Source organism: Lepisma saccharinum, chromosome 9, assembly GCF_977018435.1.
Source record: "Lepisma saccharinum chromosome 9, izLepSacc3.1, whole genome shotgun sequence".
Classification (NCBI taxonomy): Eukaryota; Metazoa; Arthropoda; class Insecta; order Zygentoma; family Lepismatidae; genus Lepisma; species Lepisma saccharinum.
The window spans coordinates 58,232,400-58,256,309 of record NC_139237.1 but is presented as its reverse complement, the minus strand read 5'-3'; the positions used below and the strand labels follow the sequence as shown (position 1 = coordinate 58,256,309).

At 39.0% G+C, this 23,910-nt stretch overlaps 1 protein-coding gene across 2 annotated transcripts in view; it reads right to left on the bottom strand.

Moving 5' to 3' along the window:
- The window catches only part of LOC145992066 (uncharacterized), a 31,832-nt gene extending 8,223 nt beyond the window's left edge, over positions 1–23,609 (bottom strand). Inside the window, exons 1-2 of one of the 2 annotated variants that reach the window (XM_083128232.1) lie at positions 23,293–23,609; positions 1,983–2,100 (exon numbers count right to left, since the gene is read on the bottom strand). In XM_083128232.1, the coding sequence (XP_082984358.1) occupies positions 1,983–2,100; positions 23,293–23,473 (299 nt within the window). In that variant the 5' untranslated portion in view covers positions 23,474–23,609. Of the gene's footprint in view, positions 1–1,982; positions 2,101–16,496; positions 16,866–23,292 lie in introns of those variants that run through there. The other variant, XM_083128233.1, reaches the window with a different exon arrangement.
- Positions 23,610–23,910: the final 301 nt, after the last annotated feature.

The following is a 23,910-nucleotide window of genomic DNA, read 5'->3' as shown; positions in this document are numbered from 1 at the left end:
TCATGAAGACTTTTGTCACTTTTTCCTTTGCAATTATCCAGATCTTGGCGGTGATTTAGGGTTACTGACCGAAGTTCAGAACTTTGACTTCGTCGTAGCCAGGGCAAGGGTTGAAAGCGGTACCGCGTGGTGAAAGTTGGTCTACGTGCATATCGGAGACAGATTGAGGATAATGAAATAGAAAATGAATGCTGTATGAAATAAAGTATAGGCCAATAATTAAATAAAATAAAATGTTTTACATGTAGAAAAATGGATGGGGCTTGCACAGTCTCAAATAGATATACAAAGCTGAAATGTATTATCAATTTTTGAGGAAAGTGAAAAATAAACCTCTTCTCAAAAAATGGTTCAAATCATTGTAAAATTCGTAACTAGCAGCTGGATATTTGAAGCTAAAATTTATAAACGCTCTAAAGATCCATTTTGAACCTCTAATTTTGTTTCTACCCCTAAATTTGTAGCTTGCAACGTGCCAACAAAATATGAAAACTTATAAATTATCTGATCTCATAGATTCAAACTAGTATAACAAAAAAAAATATCATGGTTATAAGTCATTAAGGACTGCTTGTGTACCCAATATAAAAACATCTCTTCTGCGCATAAACTGCGCCAATTCCATATTGAAAACAATCGTCATCACAAAGTTCAATTCTGTCCATTTGGACCTCAAATACGATTTTTTAATGTTTTCCTTATCAAATTGTAGATAAAGTTGAATTATGTGAGTTCCGTTCTCTAAGCTAAACAGAGGTTTCAAAATGTATGTATGTATGTATGTAAGTATGTATGTATGTCTGGTCATGAATGTCTGTGTGAGTGTCCATTCATCATTTTCATTATATCATCATCACTCATCCCCATCTTCGCAAATTAGCCAAAAGTGGCACAAAAAGTGAAGTAAAATAAAGCAAATAAATAAATAAACAAAGTATGTATGTATGTATGTAAATATATATGGTGTCTATAGTGATTATTAATAATTTCACAATTTAGTATGCTAATTGAAATATAGGAACTTACTTTGGTCCAAGTGATACACCATCTCATATATCATGTGGTGATGTATCATCCTATAGGAGTTCCATAATTTGAAAAATACCAAACTTTCCATCACATTGGATTGAAAGACATAACCCAATTGCACTATGTCTTTCAATCCAATATCTATCTATCTATCTATATATATACGAGGGTTAAGTCATAAGTCATGACAACTATTTTTTTCTCGCGAACAGGGGACAACACGATAAATCTAAGATATACGTTTGAAAGTGTATGGAATGAACCTTCGAATGAAGCCACCAGATGAAGTCTGGATGCAGGAGACTCTCGTAGGGAAGAGGCAGAACACAGGACATTGGACAACAGTGTTTTACCATGGCATGAACAACAAGTACACAAGACTACACTGTTTAACAACCTTCAAAGTATTCACCCAGGTTATCCACTGTTCTATAGGGCATAACATTCACACCCAGTGCTTCCCGTAGCTCTGTATGGCATAAGAACTGCTGTTTTAACGTACGAACGTTGCTCCTGCTTCATGACTTCCATTTTCGAACGCTGTCACTCACCGACTGAACTTGCATGCGTTCATATGACCCCACCTTTGTTCACATACAACATCTGGTGGCTTCTCTCGAAAGTACATTCCATACACTTTAAAACTTAGATCTTAGATTTTTAGTGTTGTATGTATGTATAGTTATTGTCTATTTTCTTAATGGTCAGTGTTATATTTGACTATTTTCATACACACTATAATATATATATATATATATATATATATATATATATATATATATATATATATATATATATATATATTATTCCTTATGGATATCTATAGATCCTTATAAATAACCCTTATTGATATATTTCCTTAATCCTTTCCTTTCACATTTCATGGTTACTGGTACATTAGCCTTACTTAGCAAAATCGAAGTCAAAGAAGCCAAAGGCAAGCGTTCACCTACCCTGGGGAAGGGGTAGTTCTGGCTGTCTCCTGACTGGAAGAAGAAGAAACCTCGCTGGATCGGGAAGAAGTCCGTGTCTGCGCTGGAGTTTTGGATCGACTCCGCCTCCGATCTCGAACTGGAAAAATATACATGTACTTAATTTGTTGAACGAAGCACAAGAGGTATATACTCATTATAATAATTTACCCATGTGAAACAATAATATACGTACTTGTCACCCAATGTACATGTAAGTATATAAGAAACATATACATACATAAAAATTCCGATTCACATTTCTTCCTCTAAACACTGAAAGTTTTGATCGACAAAGGAAAGGTATCCAAGTTTGGAGCTCTTCCAGAGATACTGTTATTGTACTCATAGGTGATTTCTTCAAAGCATTCTTTCTTGTTTTGCTACAGTGAAAAAGACTCCCCAATATATCTGTTCGAGTATGTTTTGTACCTTTTGTTCCTTGGAGATGTTAGTAAATATGATGTTCGCTACATGATCAATTACCTTATACCAAAATTGCTTTATTGAGTGATTTATTCGGAAGTGCCAATTGCGTGGCTGCCTGGTTTGTTTACTGTTCAAAACCTTATGCTTATATATTAGGCTATATTTTATTATAATAATAATAATAATAATAATAATAACTATTGTCAATCCTTTTCTACATATATTTTTTAGAGCCCAGACGAGACTTGAGATAAGAGAGAAAGACTGGAGTTTAGAGATTGTCTTGATGCCTTAAGAGGCCTGGCATATGTTACTCCAGACGTAAACGAGAGGCTTCTCATTCACGAAAGAAGACCGCCGTCGCCTTGTAATCAAGGGGTCTCGGGGTCGATATTCAGTGGAGGCACATAGTGGCTCGGATCCCGCTTTAAACTGTATAGGTCTAGTCTCGATTAGCCTATCTGTGCAAAAAGTGAACTTAAAACAAGCTCGAACCCCAAACATAAGGAGACGAGGCTGTGCGAAGTCTCGTCTTGGATTTGTCTGAAACCTAGCCGCGGTGGTCTACCCGGTAGGGCGTCTGACTGCCACGCGGGAGACCCGGGTTCGATTCCCGGTAGTGTTGCTCACGGGACGGGATATGTCCCGTCTCGTGTCTCGTCTCGAAAACGAGACGAAACACGAGACGGGACAAGCCTTTTGAAATTCGAGACGGGACGAGACGGAATGCCTTTCTCGTCTCGTTTTCGAGACGAGACACGAGACGGGACGGGATGGCTTTTGAAAAGTCTCGTCTCGTCTCGAATGTCTCGAAAAAATAAAAGCAAAATATTTAATCAGTTGCAAATACTTGTTTGCTTGGAAAAAGGTATTTCAATTAAAAACGTTGCTAAGCGTGTATTAAGTCAAAAGAAGGCTATCTTAGAGAGAGGAATGAATGAATTGAATACCTCAACTTATTTTCAATACTCTTTCGAAACACAGCTTTACTCCCCATTTTTTTCGAATTTATTCCAGGTTAATAACTTTATGTTACGATAGTACTCCAGATAATAATACAATTCTGAATAACATCAAGTAAAAGGGCAGGTAGAGAAGGTGGAAGGAGAGGCCAAAACATCGTGGAGTGTCTGAGTCCGAGATTTATCTTGTAAAAATAGTCTCAGCTCTATAGGTTGGAAAGATAAACGGACCGACGGATAGGGTTTATTATTATTATTATTATTTAATTTTTACATCAAAGGGTGTACAGAAGTGAATGTTATTAGGATGTAGGAAAAACATTGTAGGAAACATAGCAGTACAAATTGATAAGGAGTTGTTGGGAAAGTTATTAAGGAGTCCAAGATATTAGCAAGACTAAGAGAAGGAGATAATTAGGTACGTACAAATAATCTTGCATTATCCCACTCCGAACAGCTGAGAGCTAAAGAGGAGGAGAAAATACGGGAAATATGGAAATAACTAATTTGGTGATTTTAGTGTTTACAGGGAACCATGACAAGATTTTACCACATGATTATTTGCACGGGTTGCGAAATTATTAGAATGTTATGGAAATTTCGGAAATGTCTTTGTTCAGAAAATTCTTGTTGTTTCCCTCAGGCAATCTACAGGTGGTTGGATTCGATTTCTTTACGTCCGTTTGAAGATTATTTCCAATGCTTTTTTTATTTATTTATTTCTTATTTAAGGAGAATACTATTCCTTGGATTGTAATAACGAAATACCAAGGATGATATAGAATAGATTTCAAATGAAGAAATGCACAAAGTTCTGTATAATCGTCGTAGAAGGAAACGTTGCTCTACGAGGGTACTCCCCGATTGTACAGTGCTAGCGTCGTCGCCTTGTAATCAAGGGGTGCCGGGTTTGATAACCGGTGAAGGCACATAGTGATTTGAATCCCACTTTAAACTGTGGGTCCAGTCCCAATTAGCCTTTCTGTAAATCAGATGAAGGAATGTTGTAGCTGTTATTTTTATTCTATGAATTTAGCCTTCAAAACAAATTTCACAAAGTAGTTTTATCAAATTTCAGAGGGAAGCTGACAGCAATGTCAGGGTGGCGGGAGCCTGTTTGTGGCCAGGGTGTATTGCGAGACTATTTTTCGCCGTTCCCCACTGACAGAGGTTTCTCTTTGAACAAAGGACACCGTTGCTTCAGGGGGCAAACACCAAACATAGGGGCGAGGTTGACCTCCAGTAGCGGGTAAGTGCCATAAATCCAGGCCTGAAGTAGGAATGAAGGTTGATGCAAGGGAGGGGCAATAAAAATTCTGTAATTTGGTTTGCTTGCTGACGAGGTTTTGCAGGAAAAACTGAAAAGGAAAACGGCAGACTTTGAATGAAAGAGGGACAGTGAATACAATTTCTTTGTATTATTCGCCGACACACAAGCTTCCATTTCCAAGGTGAGGCTATCAGCAGCGAATTTATTAGAGAGTTAGAAGCAGTGACGACGCCAGAGGGGGGCAGGGGGACGCTCCATGTCAGACACTTCCCCCCTCCCCTGGGGGTCCCCAACTGACGTTAATTAAATATCGAATAATAAGAGAATTCATTTATAAGAGTATGACAATTTTCACCTTTTCAAAGTGGTGTATTCTGCATGATATCACTTTCCTGCTTATAATACCAACTTGATTAACAAATATTAATTTGTTTAGTATATATATAGCTATCTGTGTGTGACTTTCGTCCAAGATTCGAGCGCCGACCTGGGCATAGGTGATTTCTCATTCATTTATGTCCTGTAATAGCCGAGATTAACCTAAGTTTTAACCAGTCTTAAGAACTGGGAAAAAATGTTGAATGTGGATGGTTTTAAAACATCACGAACATTTTGAGGACCACAAGACATCATCTGTAGTACGGGCAAATTATTCTAATCGTGGTCATTAGTGACAACGCTAATTAGTAAAAGACATTCAAAGTTGATTCAAGATTTGATTGGTTGGTTGATTTGATGTTTTAAGTCCACTTTATGCACAGTAAGGCTAATCGAGACTGGACTTATAGTTTAAAGTGCCTCCACTTGGGTATCGAACCCGGGACCAAAGGTGATCGAAGAAAAACCGACACTACATGTCAGTTGTTGTGGATTCATCGCGGTTTCTTACTATTCAGGGACTTGAATTTCGAGATGATAAGCCTGAGGCAAACTTTAACAAAGGGAATTTCTTCGATACTCTTGAAGTTAATGAGGAATTATTATTTGGAAATGTATTGAACTTGAACCTTAAAATGCAAATTACACTTAAAATTCGATTCAAAACACATCGCGGGCAGGTTCGCTCTTTCTCGTACATATAAAAGTCGAAGAACTTCTTCCCACGAACTCCATAGGTGCCTGCAATTGTGAGCACAGACATACGATGGAGTGGTAGAGCAAGAGTAAGTAATGCCTGGGTCAGAATATTTCTTGAATTATGAGATAACTGAAACCTTTGTCTGATTTTTTATCCTGTGATAACATTTCCCTGAAAGGTGAAACACAAATTTTGCCTAAAACTCTTCAGCGTTGCGAAGATGGTTGTCCTTAAAATCTTTGAAAAGGCTTGCTCGAAACAGGATGCTGGATGCAGACGTGGGCAATGTGTTCTCCAAAGTACATAGAGCAGAATTCTCCTGCAGGAGAATTGCACTTAACTAAGTGCCTCACATTGTTTCTAATACTTAAGAAGACTAATTTCTTCCAACGTAACGTTTATTTTCCAAGAAAATTAAACTCTTCGAAGCATTTTTTCGTCATTTATATTATTATCTTATAGCTTAAATATTTATATCAGTAGTTTCATCTCAAGAAAGACGATGAATTATAAAATTATGAATGTCTTCCAATACTGAAATAGGGCACTAGAGACAACGCAACTTTACAATAAAAAAGAATTAATGCCTTTGTAAAGGTAAAGTGCTCCCCTGTGCATAGAACCACGCCATGAAGGCGTATAGGGGGTGTGGGGGTAACGCCTTTATTAAAACGAATCTTGTGGAGATAAACTCGTAATCAAGAAGTAAATTTAGGCAGTAAACGTCCACTCTAAATAAAAGACAAACACAAAACACCATACATGAATATAATAATTATAATAATAATAATAATTATAATAATAATTATTATTATTATAAGTATTATTATATACGTATATATATGTGTAGTGTTTTCGGGCGTGTTAATGTGACTGCCCCCTTACAATATTTTGTTGCCAGCCTTCCGCCACCTCCCAGTCACATTTCCCTGGCGCCGTCACTGGTTGGAAGTAAATTGATTAGGACGAGGAAAGTAACATTAGCTGTTGACAGTGTTGCACCAAAGGACGTGATATGTTCTACTGTTTGTATAAATGATAGGAAATTTAAGCAAAAAATTATAATTGTTGAGACTTGATAGTTGTTCCCTCATTTCATCGTGGGAAAAGGTTTTCTGAGACAAGAGTGGGATTATTTTACAGATACATGAGAAAGGGTGGTTGTTTAAAGATAGAGACGTATTTTGCACATTTTTTAAAAGTTCAGATAAAACGAGAATTTAGCTTTACTGTTATGAAAAGAAATAACGCAGTACAGGAAAAGAATAACTCTGCACATTTCTTGCACCTGGTAGGATGCAACACACATTCAGAAGGTATTGCAGGAAGTCTATGAACGAGGATGAAGACGGATATGTGAAATTTGACTTACCTGCGGGTGAATTAGTGGTTTCTAATATTCTTAAGGTTGATATTTTTTTTTATTTTTAAGTCCACTTGATTCACAAATAGCTAAATCACGAACCGATCTACAGTTTAAAGTGCGATCCGATCCACTTTTTGACTCCATTGGGTATCGAACGCAAGGACCGTTCATTACAAGACCTCAACTTTATTACTACGCCATCAGGGAGGCACCCAATTTACACAAATATGTTGATTCCAATAACACGTTATATGCATAATCTGATAATGATGCACTTTTGGTGCATCTAAACATATTTTTTTCAACTATAGCATGTCTAAAAGAATCATTCAAGTTGGGATTTTTATAACTTCAGGAGGCACGGCTCTGTAAATATGCGATATGAACTAAATGCAGGTTTGCCTTCCATACGTGGTGGTTTTGTCACGTTTCTTCGCTTCGTGAAACATACACTTTTGCAGGAACGGCTTCTTTCATCCTCCTGGGGCCTTGCTCTAGCTAAACAAGAAAATATATTTGTTTAGCATAATCGAGGGTTACTTATTCCTGCCGAACTTACTAGAAAAGAAGATTCCATTGGGATCATGCGGCTTTGAATGACAGTATCAATGAAGATTTATGATGTACACTACTACTTATAATAATAAGCATAAAATATTAATCAGGAACTTTATTTTTCGTCAACTGGATGTAACATCCTTTTTTGTTATTCAACAAATATTCAATTTATCACCTTTTTTGACATTAATTTTCTTGCCAGGACAGCTGTTTTTATGCAAATTTTGGCGATCTTAACTACACGTAAGCTAGATATTAGCTAATATTCGTGCTGTTATATTACTATTATTCTACCATCTGTGTAACATTTCATGTAATAACAATAATAGAATTAATTAATTTACATATTCAAGTGAATAGACCTATGAATTATATTAATGTATTAATTTAAACATTTGCTTAATTGTTGTCGTTAATGTTATTATTATTATTATTTCTGAACACTTGGCTAGGACACCTTCCCCGACATTTCTAGATGCGTGGCTACCGAAGGATAAATTAGATCAAACGGTGGTGGTACCGGACTTAGAGGCTAAAGGGAAAACAAAGAAGTATGTGCGTCATAAGCTGAGCATAAGAAACAGCACAATATCACAAAGAAACACTTTTTGAAACTTATGTCATAGAAGATGTTTAACAATATTAAGAACAATAAATGCTTTCTATTTGTAATATACTAGGCTAAGTATTGAAATTTTAAATAGTCTTTTGTGTTCGTACTACACATTTAAAAACTTTTTTGTTGCTCCCCGCGCCAAGCTTAGAATTTGAAGAAAAAATGTAAATTTTCATAGTGCATGGAAGTTCGACATTCAGAAAGAAAGAAGGTCTAGTGAAAAACATTTGAAGACTTCCAAAAGGTATAGCAGTAATGAAAAAGAGCACTCACTTATGTACGGTGTATAGACAGTTGTATGGAAGCGAGAAAAACACATGGTAGATTTCATAAGATACCTAGCAATCAGTAACCAACAAACTGCATTTTTAATATTAATGTCCTCATGATTAACGAACCTTATTTATTCTCACCACGCAATGGGTAAAATATTTGGAGCTTTATCCCACTTTCTGGAAAAATATTTCGTGTTTCTGCTACTTTTGACTTTTGTTGGCATGATATCCCGGATCACTTTTACGAGACGAGACGAGACAAAACGAGACGGGACGAGACGAGACGAGACAGAACCCTTCGAGATGGGACACGAGACGGGACAAACGAATATTTTCGAGACGAGACACGAGACGAGACAGCATTTTCACGAGACGGGACGGGACAGACCAAAGTCTCGTCTCGTCTCGTCTCGTGGGCAACACTAATTCCCGGGGTGGTTAACCTAAGGTGACTGACTCTGCGGCTACCTGGGGATCCCCAACCTGAAATCAATGGGTACCTGGGCGTAAAGGCTGCTGGAGCGTGGTGTTGATCACATCCAAAATGGCCGAGATCGAGAATGTGTGGGATCCTACTCCCACGTACCCTAAATGTGCCTTCATGGCACGGTGCTATATGCACGCCCATTCCTACCTCCAGCCACGAAAATATCCTGCAAGCACTCTTCAAACCTTTTCATTATCTCCATGTTAAACCATACAAACATTGCGCCACTATCCCAATGGTTTAAGCAAACCGTCCCTTACTGAACAGTCAATGGAATTATTGGACACACTCTGGTTACCCTCTATTAGATATTAAGACGAAATCAACAGTTTGCAGCCGTACGAAGAAACGAAAGGAAGAGCAAGTTATATTTCGAAATTGTGGCAATGCTTTGATTTACATGAAGAAGAAATAACATTTACTTTACTTTCCAACGTAAGAAGCACTATGAACAAAATTAAATTTCCACCACTTGTTTTTCAGAGGGAAGCAAGTGCAACAAACTTGCTTCCCCGCTGGATACGCCGATAAGCTTGAGTAAGCTTCAGCAAAATCTTTTCTGTCTCTACTAGTGTAACAGAAGATAGTAATTTACTTAAGTACTAAAGATAACAACAAAAGTCCGTACAACGCAGAGATAATGCACCAAGCTTTATCATGCAGATAACATTTTTAACTTACTTTATAAATGCAAATCTAAGTTGTAAATATTTTCCATTTTGTCATGCATGAATAACGTATTATTATAAGCCTCAACCGTTAGAAGTTTTCGTTCGAATCACGACCTGGCCATGGATGTTGTTTGTGAGTGTCCTTTCATCCTTTATCTTCGCAATTAGCCAAAAGTGGCAGAAAATCGAAGTAAAATTTACCACATCAATATCAATTCAGAAATATTCACAAATAGTTGGATTTAATTTGCTCTTATTTCTTGTTGAAAGCAATAGGTAAGGTAAAGCATACACAAGTTATTGTATTTACAATTCGTTACATACAAATATACAATTACCAGAGATAGTTAACAAGAGTAAGACAAAGATAATGCGCTGACAAGAAACTGTGACAGTTATTTCTATTTAAGCTATATGCTGCTTCATGCACTTACCTGTTCCTCAGATTATATTCAACAGATGACATAACGCACCAAGCCTCGCAAGCTCTATTGCTTGCAGACTGTGCCAATGAGATATGCTCGCTTACGTCAACATGTTTGTCTTTGATTAGATGCAGTTTATGACCCTTTGTTCAGCGAGTCGCTAGTATGCAGGAACGAAAACAATACAAATCGATGGTTGAGAATTAAAACTACTACTTACAGGCAAAGAAGATCAACGGAAGATGAACTCCAGAACGATTTTCACCGCAGCTTGTTATTTGCCATGCGTGCTATCTACTCTCATGCTGACGCGTTTTGAGAGACAGTGTGTGAGCTTTTATCTTTGCACAGCCAGAAGGATGATTTGAGTAAACAAGGCCAGCGTGGTAGAAGGAAAATCTGCTTTGTGGTAAATAAACAGTGGCGTTCCCGAAGGAGGTTGGTGGAGGCCATAACCTCCCGATTTGTACCAGTTTTTTACATAAAAAAAAGTACGCCAAAGGCACGAAAATACGGCAAAATAAGGGCTGACTATAAAAAACGTTTACGCAAGCCTCTCCTTTAGAAAATCCTGGTCACGCCACTGTAAATAAGCATTAGGCTTTTAGGAGTTACGTGTTTAAGTTTATTGAAAATCGTAAAATTATGTACTTTTCTGTGCCGTTACATTGTCTGAAATGCTTTCGACCTACTAACGCGAATAATACAGTGATGTGAATAAATTTCGTTTCATACTTGTATCGTTTACCGAAAGTTCGAAATGTTAATTAATGTATTCGTGTCCCTATAAAATATGTAGAAACTAATTGAGGGGTCTAGTGAGAGAGGGAGCTATGCCACTTTGACAAGAAATGGAAATAAATTGAGTTTTCTAAAGCATTGCGTTGAGTCATAATTTGTATAACAAAGGCTAATTTTTTTTCTGAACATTTTGTTAGGTAAATTATTCAAAAGGAAAAATATGAATTTCAATATAAATACCATTTATGATGAACATGTATGGTATATTGTTGTAGTATACCCCTGTGGAAAAATCAATCTAGCACATCAAAGACTTTGGACAAGGCTTAAATACTTTTGCCTGAGTGTAAATCACGTTCACAGGGTTACATATGAACTATATGAAGAAAACTTCATATATTTTCTGGAGTATCTTCACTGTCCATTGTTTCTGTGGATTTTAGTTTTTGGTAAACACCATGAGAAACTGGAGGAATATAAGGCATTATTGCCATTAGATCTTTTAACTTCAGGGCTGATATTAAATCTGGCACCGGTTACTGCAACACAACCTCTGCCACTCTTATTGCAGACACCATCAGTAAGTGGCATAGCTCCTTCTCTCGCTCAAAATGCTGATGAGGACGTATTCAAGAACTCAGAAAATCTGCTGCAGAACAAGCGGGAGCTATACCACATGGTTGTAGTTCACATGATAGATGACAGATGGTAGGAGAAGACTGAAAATGGCAAAAAATAAAATTTTCAAGATTTGTGGCATAGCTCCCTCTCTCACTAGACCCCTCAATTTTAACATACCAATTTTTGTATCTGAAATTCACTACTTTTCATTTCATGCTCACACACAAGCATATGCATAAGCAAAGAAAAGTTAGTAAGAGGCTTTCTCTGGACATCAAGCAGGTGATTTCCGGATAGGATTCCGAGCTTTCGGGATTAGCTCTCGAAAGCTCGTCACTCTCATCTTCTTCTTCTTGAAGATGAGTGACGTTGGCTCTCGAATGCTCGGAAATCATCATATCCCGATCAAACCTCTTAATCATTCGCCGCCACGAAAGCTTCAAGAAAGAAAAGTTAACAGCAAATTTACCAACTAATAAAGCCAAACACTGTTTATTCTCAGTGTGCTTTATAAACAAAACTTATTCAAAGTTTGCTTAACACACAAAGAAAAAGTGCTATAAAGAAAATGTAACTTACAATTTGAAGAAAAACATTTATCCCGAGCAAAGAAATTGGGGACACTAAATTCGGTGTAGGAGGCGCCCCCTTGTGAAAGAAATCTCTAGCTATTGAAACCTTCCATCGATTTTCTATTCAACGAAACTGTTATCAGCTGCAATTGAGTGTGTTTATTTTGCACATGTGTATTTAACAATTTAGTGTGCAAGGGCATGCCTGCGATATCCATTTCACATGAGACGACAGGCATGCTACGAGAACACCATCTGTTCCGACGTGCTTACCGTGACGTCACTGTGGCCTTGAGACAAGGACTTGCTGCCGGATGCGTTGCAAGAATCCATTGTTTTGTTTTTTTAATCTAACAACTCGGTCACATACGGTGACAAAGAGCCGAGATACAGAAAAATACATTCAAATTTAGTTTTTTGACAGCACATTCATTCTAATTCCTAAACTATGGCTTAATATTGATTCCAACTGACTTCAAGATTCGATACGCGGTGGAGGCAAATTGTGTTACTGATACCACTATAAACTGTAGGTCTAGTCCCGATTAGCCTAGAATAGCACCCACAGTGACGGTGTTGAACCTGTCTCGATTAGAACCTCAGGTGCATGCAGAACTTCTATAACCATACATAGGCGCAGTGGCGTGTCAGGAATTTGGCAATCTGTGTTATGTCTACATTGTTTCAGTGGTCAGTGAATTTTAGGTGTTTAGCAAGAGCATTGCAGCGAATATTCTCTTAGATATTAGCGGAAATTACATAATCTTAGATTCTGCGTTTTCTATTATTGTCATTGCGTGTAGAATTTGCATCAGGGTTGCCAGACGTACCGGTTTTGCGTGACAGCCCCGAAAAATGCTCTGGGAACGCCTATTTGCCTAGGTTTTGTTTTCAAATTAGAGCCAGCGTCAAGATCTAGTTTCCAAGGCTTTGCAGTCAGGTAAATATCAGGAGCGGGAGTGATAGAAATATGAAGGTAGAAATTCAGACATTCTTAAGTTAGGAAAAGGTTTTCATCTAATTTAATTTCAAGTTTGAAACCTGAACATTTTGAGTTTTGTTGTTTTTGGTCTAATTTATGTACAGATGAGTTAATCGGGACTGGTGGATTAATATAGTGTGATGTCAGCCTCCACCGGGCATCGAATCCGAAAGCCCTTGATTGCCAGGCGACGACATTACCACGCCGCAAGGGAGGCACAAAACCTAAGCATGTTAAACATAAAACATTAACATTAGCTATCATTCATGAAGAGTAAAAATTTAGCCTCTTCTTTTAAATATTTTATTACTGGTACATGGTGAAATGTTCTTTACTTCAATATGTTATAACTCAAAGGAAATACTTGATATTCCTTTCTTATAATATAGAGCAGTAGAATATCCTTTCTTCTCTGAAACTTATGTCTGGGTTTGTCAATTACAGAATCTGACAACAGCGTTTCAAGCGGCTTAAGTACAAGTATTAAATATATTCTAATAGGAGTTTTGGGCCTCTCATTTGCCTATTTACAGTGGAATCCATGAGTATTAACGTGAAAATTGTCCATCACCATGTTCGTGCACTTTATTTGACCCAATAAGAGCTTCAAGAATTAAAAGAAAACTCAAAACAAGCTATTGACAACTTCTGCACCAGCATACACAATAATCCATCGCTTAAAATACATAGGATGTAAGAGAAAAATTAATGAAAATAGTCATAGACAATTTGCACGGTAATACTCGTGGATCCCACTGCACGTAGAACAAGTTCAATAATTCCGTACATGGACTGCATAAAAGTATTCCATCTATAAATAATGCAAAGGAAGAGATTTCTAGCGAAATAGATTAAATTCTCAATTAATATAAACATTTCTTCAGTACGTAATAGTAAAATTAAAATTTAAAATAACTTTTAACATCAGCATGTTGGTTTTCTTTATTTTTTCGATACGCTACACACTCATTATTTACTCTTTGCGGATTTTGTCTGATAATAATATTCAGCAATTATAACGTTGTACATTGTTGATAACAATAACAGTAGCTATGGAACTACATCCAAACCGCGATTCAACACAAAGCTTTCACGGGAGTAATTCTGTATTTAAGATAACATACGTCGTAGTAAGTTTTCGTTAAAGAGAATCAAGGCTCTGCTTCAAGTGGCTTATCCAATCTAATGTCGTGGCTCATATCCAACATGTTGCAGTACAGGACAGTATGTAAGTATCAGACTTATTATTGATGACTGTTAAAATTTTTGTTTCAGTAGTATCATAGTCCATAATTAAGATTTTCCTTCTCTAAATATTCTTTATACTTATTAGTTTTGAAAATTCTCTCTAATTAATCATCTACTCTGTCTTCGAAAGATTTCCTAGCACATTATAATATTTTCATTCATGCATGCTGGAAAACCATTGTCTGCTATCATCCAACTTCTAATCAATAGAGAGTATAGGTCTCATTTCTTATGTTAATTAGAAATATGGAGAGGTACAGATTAAACGACTGATAACGTCGTCAAAGTATCGATAGAATTGCCGATAATTATTCTTAGGACAGACTATCTAAATGTTAATAATTCTGTATTGTCTCAACTGGTCTTATGACACAAAAATAAAGATATCCGCATACAAAATTTACGAAAAGTGCATAAAATATACTATTTTAAGCAAATTATTCATAAAAATAAACCAAATAGCTTTCTCGAATAAGCATGTGTCTGTCGAGCGTCTAAAGATATCTCCAAATCTTAAAATGACTAGCCAATTTTTCTTCCATAAACAACACAATTTTACAACACCGAAGACCATACACATGATATAAATTTTAAACATTTAAAAAATAATAACATTTCCAAAATGTAGGGTTTAAATGTACAATATTTTTAGATATTTATTAATGATAAATGGACGTTGTATTTGACAATTATTGTGGAACAAAACAATTAATTTAACAGCATTTTGTATGGAATTTTTTCCTACCACGAATAAAACTGTAAGTTTTCTTCCACTAAATTTCGTACCCTCGAACGAAATTCAATTTATAGTTTGAGCTATCATGCTCATCAATGGAATTACAACCGTTGCAAAGGATTGAATGGTATTAAGGAGTCGTCTGTATAAATTAGCAAAACTACACGTACGACAAGCTAGGGTTCTCCGAAATAAAATTTGTCCTAGGTTCCCAAAATTATCTTTGTGGCCATCTAATAAGACGCAGCTACTAGAAACTAAATTTAAAATTATAGATGCTTGGCTTAAACACATTGGCCTGCAATAACCATGCTACTACTACTATTTTTAATAATAATGTTTCTAGAACTTTATCAAGCGTGTGTCACGGATCTCAAAGATTTTGGTTTGAGCCAAACATGTGTCGTTTTTACGAAACATTTCAGAATAAAATGTAGAATCCACTACAAGGCTCACTGTGGGAAAAAAAAGAAAAAAAACTATTTCAATTGGTTCTTATTTATGCCTCATGTTTTGATTGATTTATTGATTGATTTGGTGTTTTAAGTCCACTTTATGCACAGTAAGGCTAATCGGGACTGGACCTACAGTTTAAAGTGGGGTCCGAACCACTATGTGCCTCCACCGGGTATCGAACCCAGGACCCCTTGATTACAATATGACTCATGTTTAACCAGAGAAACTGAAAACTAGAGAGATGCATAATGATAGAGGGAGGGAAGAAGGAGAAGAAGGAGAGAGAGAGAGAGAGTGATAGAGATGAATAGAAAGAGAGGGATGAGATAGAGGGGTGAGAGGGGAGAGGATGGATGAGACAGAGAGGGGAGAGGAGATGGAGGAGAGGGAGGGAGAACAGAGAGAAAGTGAGTGAGTGATAGAGAGAGCGGTAGAGATGAATAGAGAGAGTGTGAGAAAGAAATCGTATATATAGTGAGAGAGAGAGAGAAAGCGAGAGAGAGAGAGAGAGAAAGAGAGAGAGAGTGACAAATAGAAAGACAGAAAGACCGAGAGATGGATAGAGAGAGAGAGATAGGGAGCGGTAGAGACGAATAGAGAGAGTGTGCGGGTGTGTGTGGGGGTGTGTGTGGGTGTGTGTGTGTGTGAGAGAGAGAGAGAGATAGAGAGAAAGAGAAAGATCGAGCCAGGGAGATAGAGAAAGCGAGTGAGACAGATGTAAAGACAGATCAAGGAAGACAAAGACAGGGAAAGCAATACTAACATAAAACTCGAGGAAAATATTGTAATCCTCCTGACTATAATACAGCCACGGATATTTCTGGGTTGCAACTAGTCCATTGGAGCACAATGAGATAGTTTCAAACTAGAAGTGTCCGTTACTGTACAAGACGAACATAAAGTTTGATAAAAAAAAGAATCACAACAAAGGTACACACCCACAGGCAAGAACACGCCTCAGCACAATATGAGATCGCTATGAAGCCGGATGAATCATACTTACTAGTGCAGTAGATATTCGACCAAACTGGAGTTTCTTGAAGCGACTTCCGACTGCTGCCAAAGCTACTCCATCGCCTCAGCTCTCCGGGGGCATAAATTACCCCCTCCTCCTCTTCTTTGGCAACACGATCTTCCCAAAATTTCCGTGCGCGGGAAATCATTACAGCCATGCTTTACACTCGGGTTTAACGGGTTAAATATGACCAACGTTTAAAATCGGAACATATTTACCACACTTTTATTAGTAAATCCGAATTTCCGAGTTCAGCTGTCAATATGATCAACTTCTGGCTTGTTTGTCACGAGAAAATCTTTCGGTTATTAAGAAATTGTCGCACTTGTCCCTACGAGCAAGGACTTCTGAACAAGCCCTGAAACTCGACGGTACGGACAAAATTGTCTTGGCAACTCTTCCAGTCTTCAATGGGACACTTAATTTTAAGTGATACTCCCTCGAATTAAGTTGATGACGTCATCGGACAGGATGACCGCCCAGTGTCTGCGGTATATTGAAGCTGATGTCCTCCTAACCATGCCTCAGCGCACGAAGATACACATCTATGGTTCCTTGCACCCAGGGTGGCTTGGGTGGTCAATCAACGAAAGATAAAGGTACACCTGTGCGTGTGCATACATGCCATGAAGGCATATAGGGTAATATGGAGCTTTAGAGCTCCACATATTCTTGATCTCGGTCATAGTTAGGATGATGTGATCAGCATCACGCCTGGCCGGCTTTACCCTCCAGGGTTGCCCCCAGGTACCCATTTACGACGCTGGGTGGGCCTAAGAGCCGCGCAGAAACAAGGAAATGACTGGAAAAATGGTACAGATCATCTGTCCCGGGATTCGAACCCGGATCTTCCGCGTGGTAGTCAGATCCTGTACCAACCTTTTTCTAAATAAAATAATAAAAAAACAAATAAAAATAAAAAAAGAACCAAGCGGTAGTATACCCCGTCTTTGTCACTATTTCCTCAATTTTCACTAATTCTCTGTATTCTCATTGGGAAAAAGATAAACATCCATGCCCGCATTGGGATTCGAACCCGTGACCCCCAAAGTTTGGAATGGTATCTACTAAGTCAATTTGTTTTGTTCCTAAATATTTTTCTAACATTCATTTTTATCGAACCGTAGCAGATATATATATATAAAACATGTAAAGTTATAATCGGTATCTTTTCCATTCTTCTCTTCAAAAACTATTGTCAATCTCTCTGTCATCGATACTGTCCATTCTTGCATCCTTGTGCATTGAATTTCGGAAAATCCCTTCTAATTCGTTGCTTACGTCATAAGAGGAACATATTCTTAAACTTTCTGGTTTCAAGGTCCATGGGGTTGGGCTGTAAATGTGCAATTTTTTTTAAAAAAAAGTTTAGCACACCTTTCGCTCTTAAGGGGTTGAATTTCGGAAAATCCTTTCTAAAGTGAGTACTTACGTCAAAAAGGAAGACACCCCTTAACTTCCAGCTATCTAGGTTCAGAGATATGGGTTGTTCGTTTATGAGTCAGTGAGTGTACAATCAATCACATTTCATGCAAAATACAAGCTTTTCTATTGACAGTGGATAATTCTGTCACTTTATAATCGAGGGGTCAGGTTTCGATTCCTGGAGGAGAGAATTTGATCAGTAGTTCGAATCTCACTTTCAACCGCGAGTCTAGTTTCCATAAGTCTATTTGAGCATGGAGTAGATAAATAGATAAAAAAGGTTGGAATATTTTCGCAAAGCGTCCTCCGAGCTGTCTCATTGTCGCCATGCTAAATCACAAACATCTCTCAGCTAACCCCAAGGCACTGCCAAACATTCCCCCAGCTAACGTCTTCCACTTGAAGCGCTGATGCAAATTGCTTCAAATGTTACTGAATGGATATTGTGGAAATAATAATTAGGTGCGTGCCTCCGTGGGGAGTGATAAGCGTCATGTACTGCGATGCCAGAGGTCCCAGGTTCGATCCCTATGCACCTATCATTACTTTCCTCCAATTATTCATCAGTTCGCTATTAATTCTAATCTTCGCAATTAACACAAGAGGTAGAAACAGACATAAAACAATTAAAATAGAATAATTAGGTGCAGATTGATAATTTGGCGCAATCATTCTCTACAAAGATTCAGCATTGAATGTACTTCTTCCTATGCTTAAAGGATAAGCTTGTCTAAGAGAGGAAGTTTGTAGCTTGTTGTTGTTCTCATTCATCGTCAGATTCTCACCATACGAAACTTCTGGACATTTGATGCATAAGTATTACAAAGCAAATTGTCCTTCGTCATGTTCATTCTCTCTCTTTTACGCAATGAGAGTTTCAAGAATCAAAAAACTCCAAACAAGCTGCTGGCAATTTCCGTACCAGCATACGTAAAAACCTACCCCTTAATGAAAGCATTCATGCACAATTTGCTGGGAAATTCATGTACATCCCACTGGACTGGCAGAAAGTTTCATTCTAGAAATATATTCTTCTCATACATAGTAATATTATGTAAGACAATCGAGAGATTCCTTTTGTAAATTTAAAATTGTTATCGAAAATAGTCCAAATTGTAAAGTTGATAGATTAACTCACATCTTCACTCTCTTGGTTGCTGTAAGCAGATTGTAGTTTCACACTGAAAGTTATGAATCAACCATAAAAAAAATGTAGATATTAGCGGCGGTGCAGTATCACATTTTAGTTATCGTAGTTCATTGCTTCGACGTCAATGTCACCCCAGGTAGAGTGGTAGTGAGAAAAACGAAAAGAAGATTACGGAACTCTTGGTAACTTGTATGAGGGAGTCTGGCACTGGAACTTTCTAGGATCGTCAACGGCTCTCCGGAGACAACGTTCTAGGAACAACATAGGTCCCACTAAGACAATTCTAGGCTATTTTGAGACAACATTGTTGAAGCAACATCGGTTTCTTTGAAACAACGTATTGGGAACAACATCAGTTCCCTTGACACAACGTTCTAGGAACAGCATCGGCTGTTCTGAGAAAACGTTCTAGGAGCAGCATCAGCTTCCATGAGGTAACGTTCTAGGAGCAGCATCAGTTCCCATGAGGCAACGTTCTAGGAGCAGCATCAGCTCCCACTAGACAACGTTCTAGGAGCAGAATCGGCTCCCACGAGACAACATTCTAGGAGCAGCATCGGGTTCCATGAGGCAACGTTCTAGGAGCAGCATCAGCTCCCACAAGGCAACGTTCTAGGAGCAGCATCAGCTCTCATGAGGCAACGTTCTAGGAGCAGCATCAGCTCCCATGAGGCAACGTTCTAGAAGCAGCATTGGCTCCCATTAGGCAACATTCTAGGAGCAGCATCGGCTCCCACGAGGCAACATTCTAGGAGCAGCATCGGCTCCCACGAGGCAACATTCTAGGAGCAGCATCAGCTTCCATGAGGTAACGTTCTAGGAGCAGCATCAGCTCCCATGAGGCAACGTTCTAGGAGCAGCATCAGTTCCCACGAGGCAACGTTCTAGGAGCTGCATCAGCTCCGACGAGGCAACGTTCTAGGAGCATCATCAGCTCCGACGAGGCAACGTTCTAGGAGCAGCATCAGCTCCCATGAGACAACGTTCTAGGAACAGCATTGGCTCCCATTAGGCAACATTCTAGGAGCAGCATCGGCTCCCACGAGGCAAAATTCTAGGAGCAGCATCAGCTTCCATGAGGTAACGTTCTAGGAGCAGCATCAGCTCCCATGAGGCAACGTTCTAGGAGCAGCATCAGTTCCCACGAGGCAACGTTCTAGGAGCTGCATCAGCTCCGACGAGGCAACGTTCTAGGAGCATCATCAGCTCCGACGAGGCAACGTTCTAGGAGCAGCATCAGCTCCCATGAGGCAACGTTCTAGGAGCAGCATCAGCTCTCACGAGGCAACGTTCTAGGAGCAGCATCGGCTTTCATGAGACAACGTTCTAGGAGAAGCATCGGCTCCCATGAGGCAACATTCTAGAAGCAGCATCGGCTCCCCTGAGACAACGTTCTAGTAGCAGCATCGGCTCCCATGAGACAACATTCTACGAGCAGCATCGGCTCCTACGAGGCAACGTTCTAGGAACAACATCGGCTACCCTGAGATAATGCTCTAGGAACAACATCGGCTGCTCTGGGACAAAGATGTAGAAACAATCCTTGAAAAAGCGAACGTTCTAGGAGAAACATCGGCTACCCTGAGACAATGCTCTAGGAACAACATCGGCTGCCCTGAGATAAGGATGATAAACAACATCGACTGCCCAGGAACAAGTATATAGAAAATAAAACATCGGCTGCCTTGAAGCAAAGTTTTAGGGACAACATTGAAATCGCTGAGACAACGTTCTAGTAACAACATAGGTTGATTTGAGACAATCTCATAGGAAAAACATTGGATTCCTTGAGACATTGTTCCACGATCAACATTGGTTATCTGGAGACAACGTTCTAGGAATAACATCGTAGGGGGACGAGCACCGAAAACTTTTCCATCCAATATCAGTCGCATTCTTGACTGTTATTGATTGATTGATTTGGCTTACTTTAATTCGATATTCTGCAACTTATGGCTAATCGTGAAGATGAGAATGAGTGATGATATGATGAAATTGATGACGCAACCCTCACAAAGAACATCAATGTCCAGGCCGGGTTCGAACCCGGAATCCCTGCCGATATCACAAAAGTTAGTCTTCATTATTTGACTTAGCTCCCGCGTGGTTAAGAAAAGTACCCTTAACTTGTAATTTTTACAAATCTGATATTCTTTTGGGGGGATGGGGGAAGTGCCCTCGGAAAGTTACGCGTATGTATTTTGTAGTCATAGGCGGCTCTAGCCCAATCAATGCTTCTCAAAATATTATTATTGTTAATATTAATTCTGCAACGCAGTAGTTGAGAGCTCGTGTTCAATTAAATCTTGAAGTTGTCGGACGTGAAGCGATAAAAATAGCAGATTTTTTCAAAGGCACGTTGACACGTGATGTTTTGTAGCCCGGTGGAAGTTTTATACCTTCCGCCGCCACCGCATGTAGACGAGACGAAGAAATTGAACACGTCTTTTTTGTAAGTTTTGTCTACCAATCAGAGTTCGTGTTTTCAGGAATTCATCCAGAGACGTGGATGGTTCCTGGGGCATTGTTGCATGATGCTCTAACGCACCAACAAGTTCATTTCTTGCAGGTGTAATCGAAGTACAAATAACGCCAAACGGAAATTTGTCAGAGGGTGCCAGACGATTGATTCATTTGCTTTATTTTACTTCGCTTTTTGGCCATTGTTTTAGTAATTTGCGAAGATGGGAATGAGTGATGACATGATGAATTCGATGAATGGACACTCACACACATCCATGCCTAGGCCGTGATTCGAACTCGGGAACCCTGGTGTCGTAGCGCGATCTGCTAACCACTACGCCACGGGTGTCGGCCGTGGAGGAACGTAGAAACTGCTCCTTTGTGGCTCAACCATTTAGTACTCCTTGTTCAAATTTAAACCTTCACAGATATTAACTGTATTGAGTTCGTTCCTTGTTAACTTTATGCACAGAAAGGCTAATCGGAACTAGATTTACAGTTTAAACTTGGATACGAACCACTGTGTATCGAGCCAGGGACCCTTGATTACAAAGCGACGTCGTTTCCACTACCCCATCGATACATACAAATGAAGATGTCAATTTCAGTGGCTAAATATTTACTTTGGATACGTTTAGTTATGCTATGTTCAAAATAGTTTCTGACATTGGTGTCTTCGGGTAAGAACATGGAAGTTATATCCCCCATTGGTGTAGATTTCTTTAAAACAAAAGAAGAAAGAAAGTGAGTGTGATAGTGGGAGTTAAAGTTGGCTAAATGGACGGGAGAAGGTAGAAATTGCACCCAGGCAGATCACCCGTACGTTCAAACCAAACCTTTCTAGATTAAAATTGCAACACGCTTGATTGATTGATTGTTTGTGTGTTTTAAGTCCACCTTATGCACAGTTAGGCTAATCGGAACTGTCCCTACAGTTTAAGTTGGGATCCGAATCACTATATGCTTCCACCGGGTATCGAACCCGGGACCTCTTGATTACAAGGCAACGACGCTAAATTGCAACACGAGTACAGCCAATCTCTCCCCTATCCCTCCTCTGAAAAATCCTGTACAAGTTTCTGTTTCGTAAGCTTGGTACGTTTTCTAATTCCAAGCTTGTGGAAGTTTTCTATCCTTTATAAATAGTAACCTTGTGCAACATTGTATTTTTAAGTAGTGCAACTATTGTGGAAAATTTTGTTCGGCATATGCACTAGGTGTACATCGATTTCTAAACTTCAGAATGGACCAACAACTGACTCAGGGTGGGGCCCTCACTGTGGCCCCCTTCTTCCTAGGACCCTGTTTGTATCAAAGGCGTTACGACTCCAAAAGACCCCAGGTTCGAATCCCGGCCTGGGCGTTATGTGTTCTTTGCGAGAGTTCCTTCATTAATTCCATCATATCATCCTCATATTTGCGATTAGCTAAAAGTGGAAGAAATGAGACGCTAAAGAACAAAATTCGAACAAACACGTTATAATACAGACATATTGCATCGTTACTGTATAATAGAGTTAAAATAAAATAGATGATTTGATGTTTAAAATATTAACAATATTAATTTAAAGTACAGAAAACATAATGCTGATTAAACCACTAAAACATGCTTCTATTGTTTCGATAGAACCTGCAACCAAGTCCACGCATGTACTCATGCACACGCCGCAATATTTATGGTTCATTACATATTGATTTCTCGACAATTAACGTGCACACGGATATAATTATAGTTCTTTTACTCACCGGGAGATGTCGCCGAATCGGGTCGTTCCCTCAGGGGATATCTGCGAGCACAGCCGCAGGACCGATAATAAATGGCATCGGGCGGTGTAGGCAAGTGCGGCGTCACCTCGGCAACGCGGGTTGCAGCTTTCCTCGTTGCGGTAGGATTGTCACGTGTACCGCGTTGCCTCACTAGCACCATCTCCCCGCAAAGTTCGCAACTACCGCCACAGCATTAGCGTCCGATATTGACCATACTCCGGAGCAGAATTTCGCACAGGTTTGTAGACTGGCGCCCGTTTCCGACGTACAGGTAACTCATAATGAAGGCAGCCCTGGCTGACCAGAACGGAATTCGCCGGAAACTGTCACACACGGCAGCTTCTTCCGGTTGCATAACAGCGGGCGGGGTCCTACTAAAAGCAAGGAAACGCGTTGTGCTTGACGATAAATTAACTTGTCACGTGGGCGAGTTGCACTGACGTGGTAGTGATTTTTTAAAAGAAACAACACGAGTTTCGGTCACAGAAGAGCCCCGTGTAGTTCGCTGCTCTTTTTGACACTAGGTGTATTGCAGATGTACCCCTATGAATATACACCATACATTACACCGCTCCAGAACGTACACTCTATCCCGGT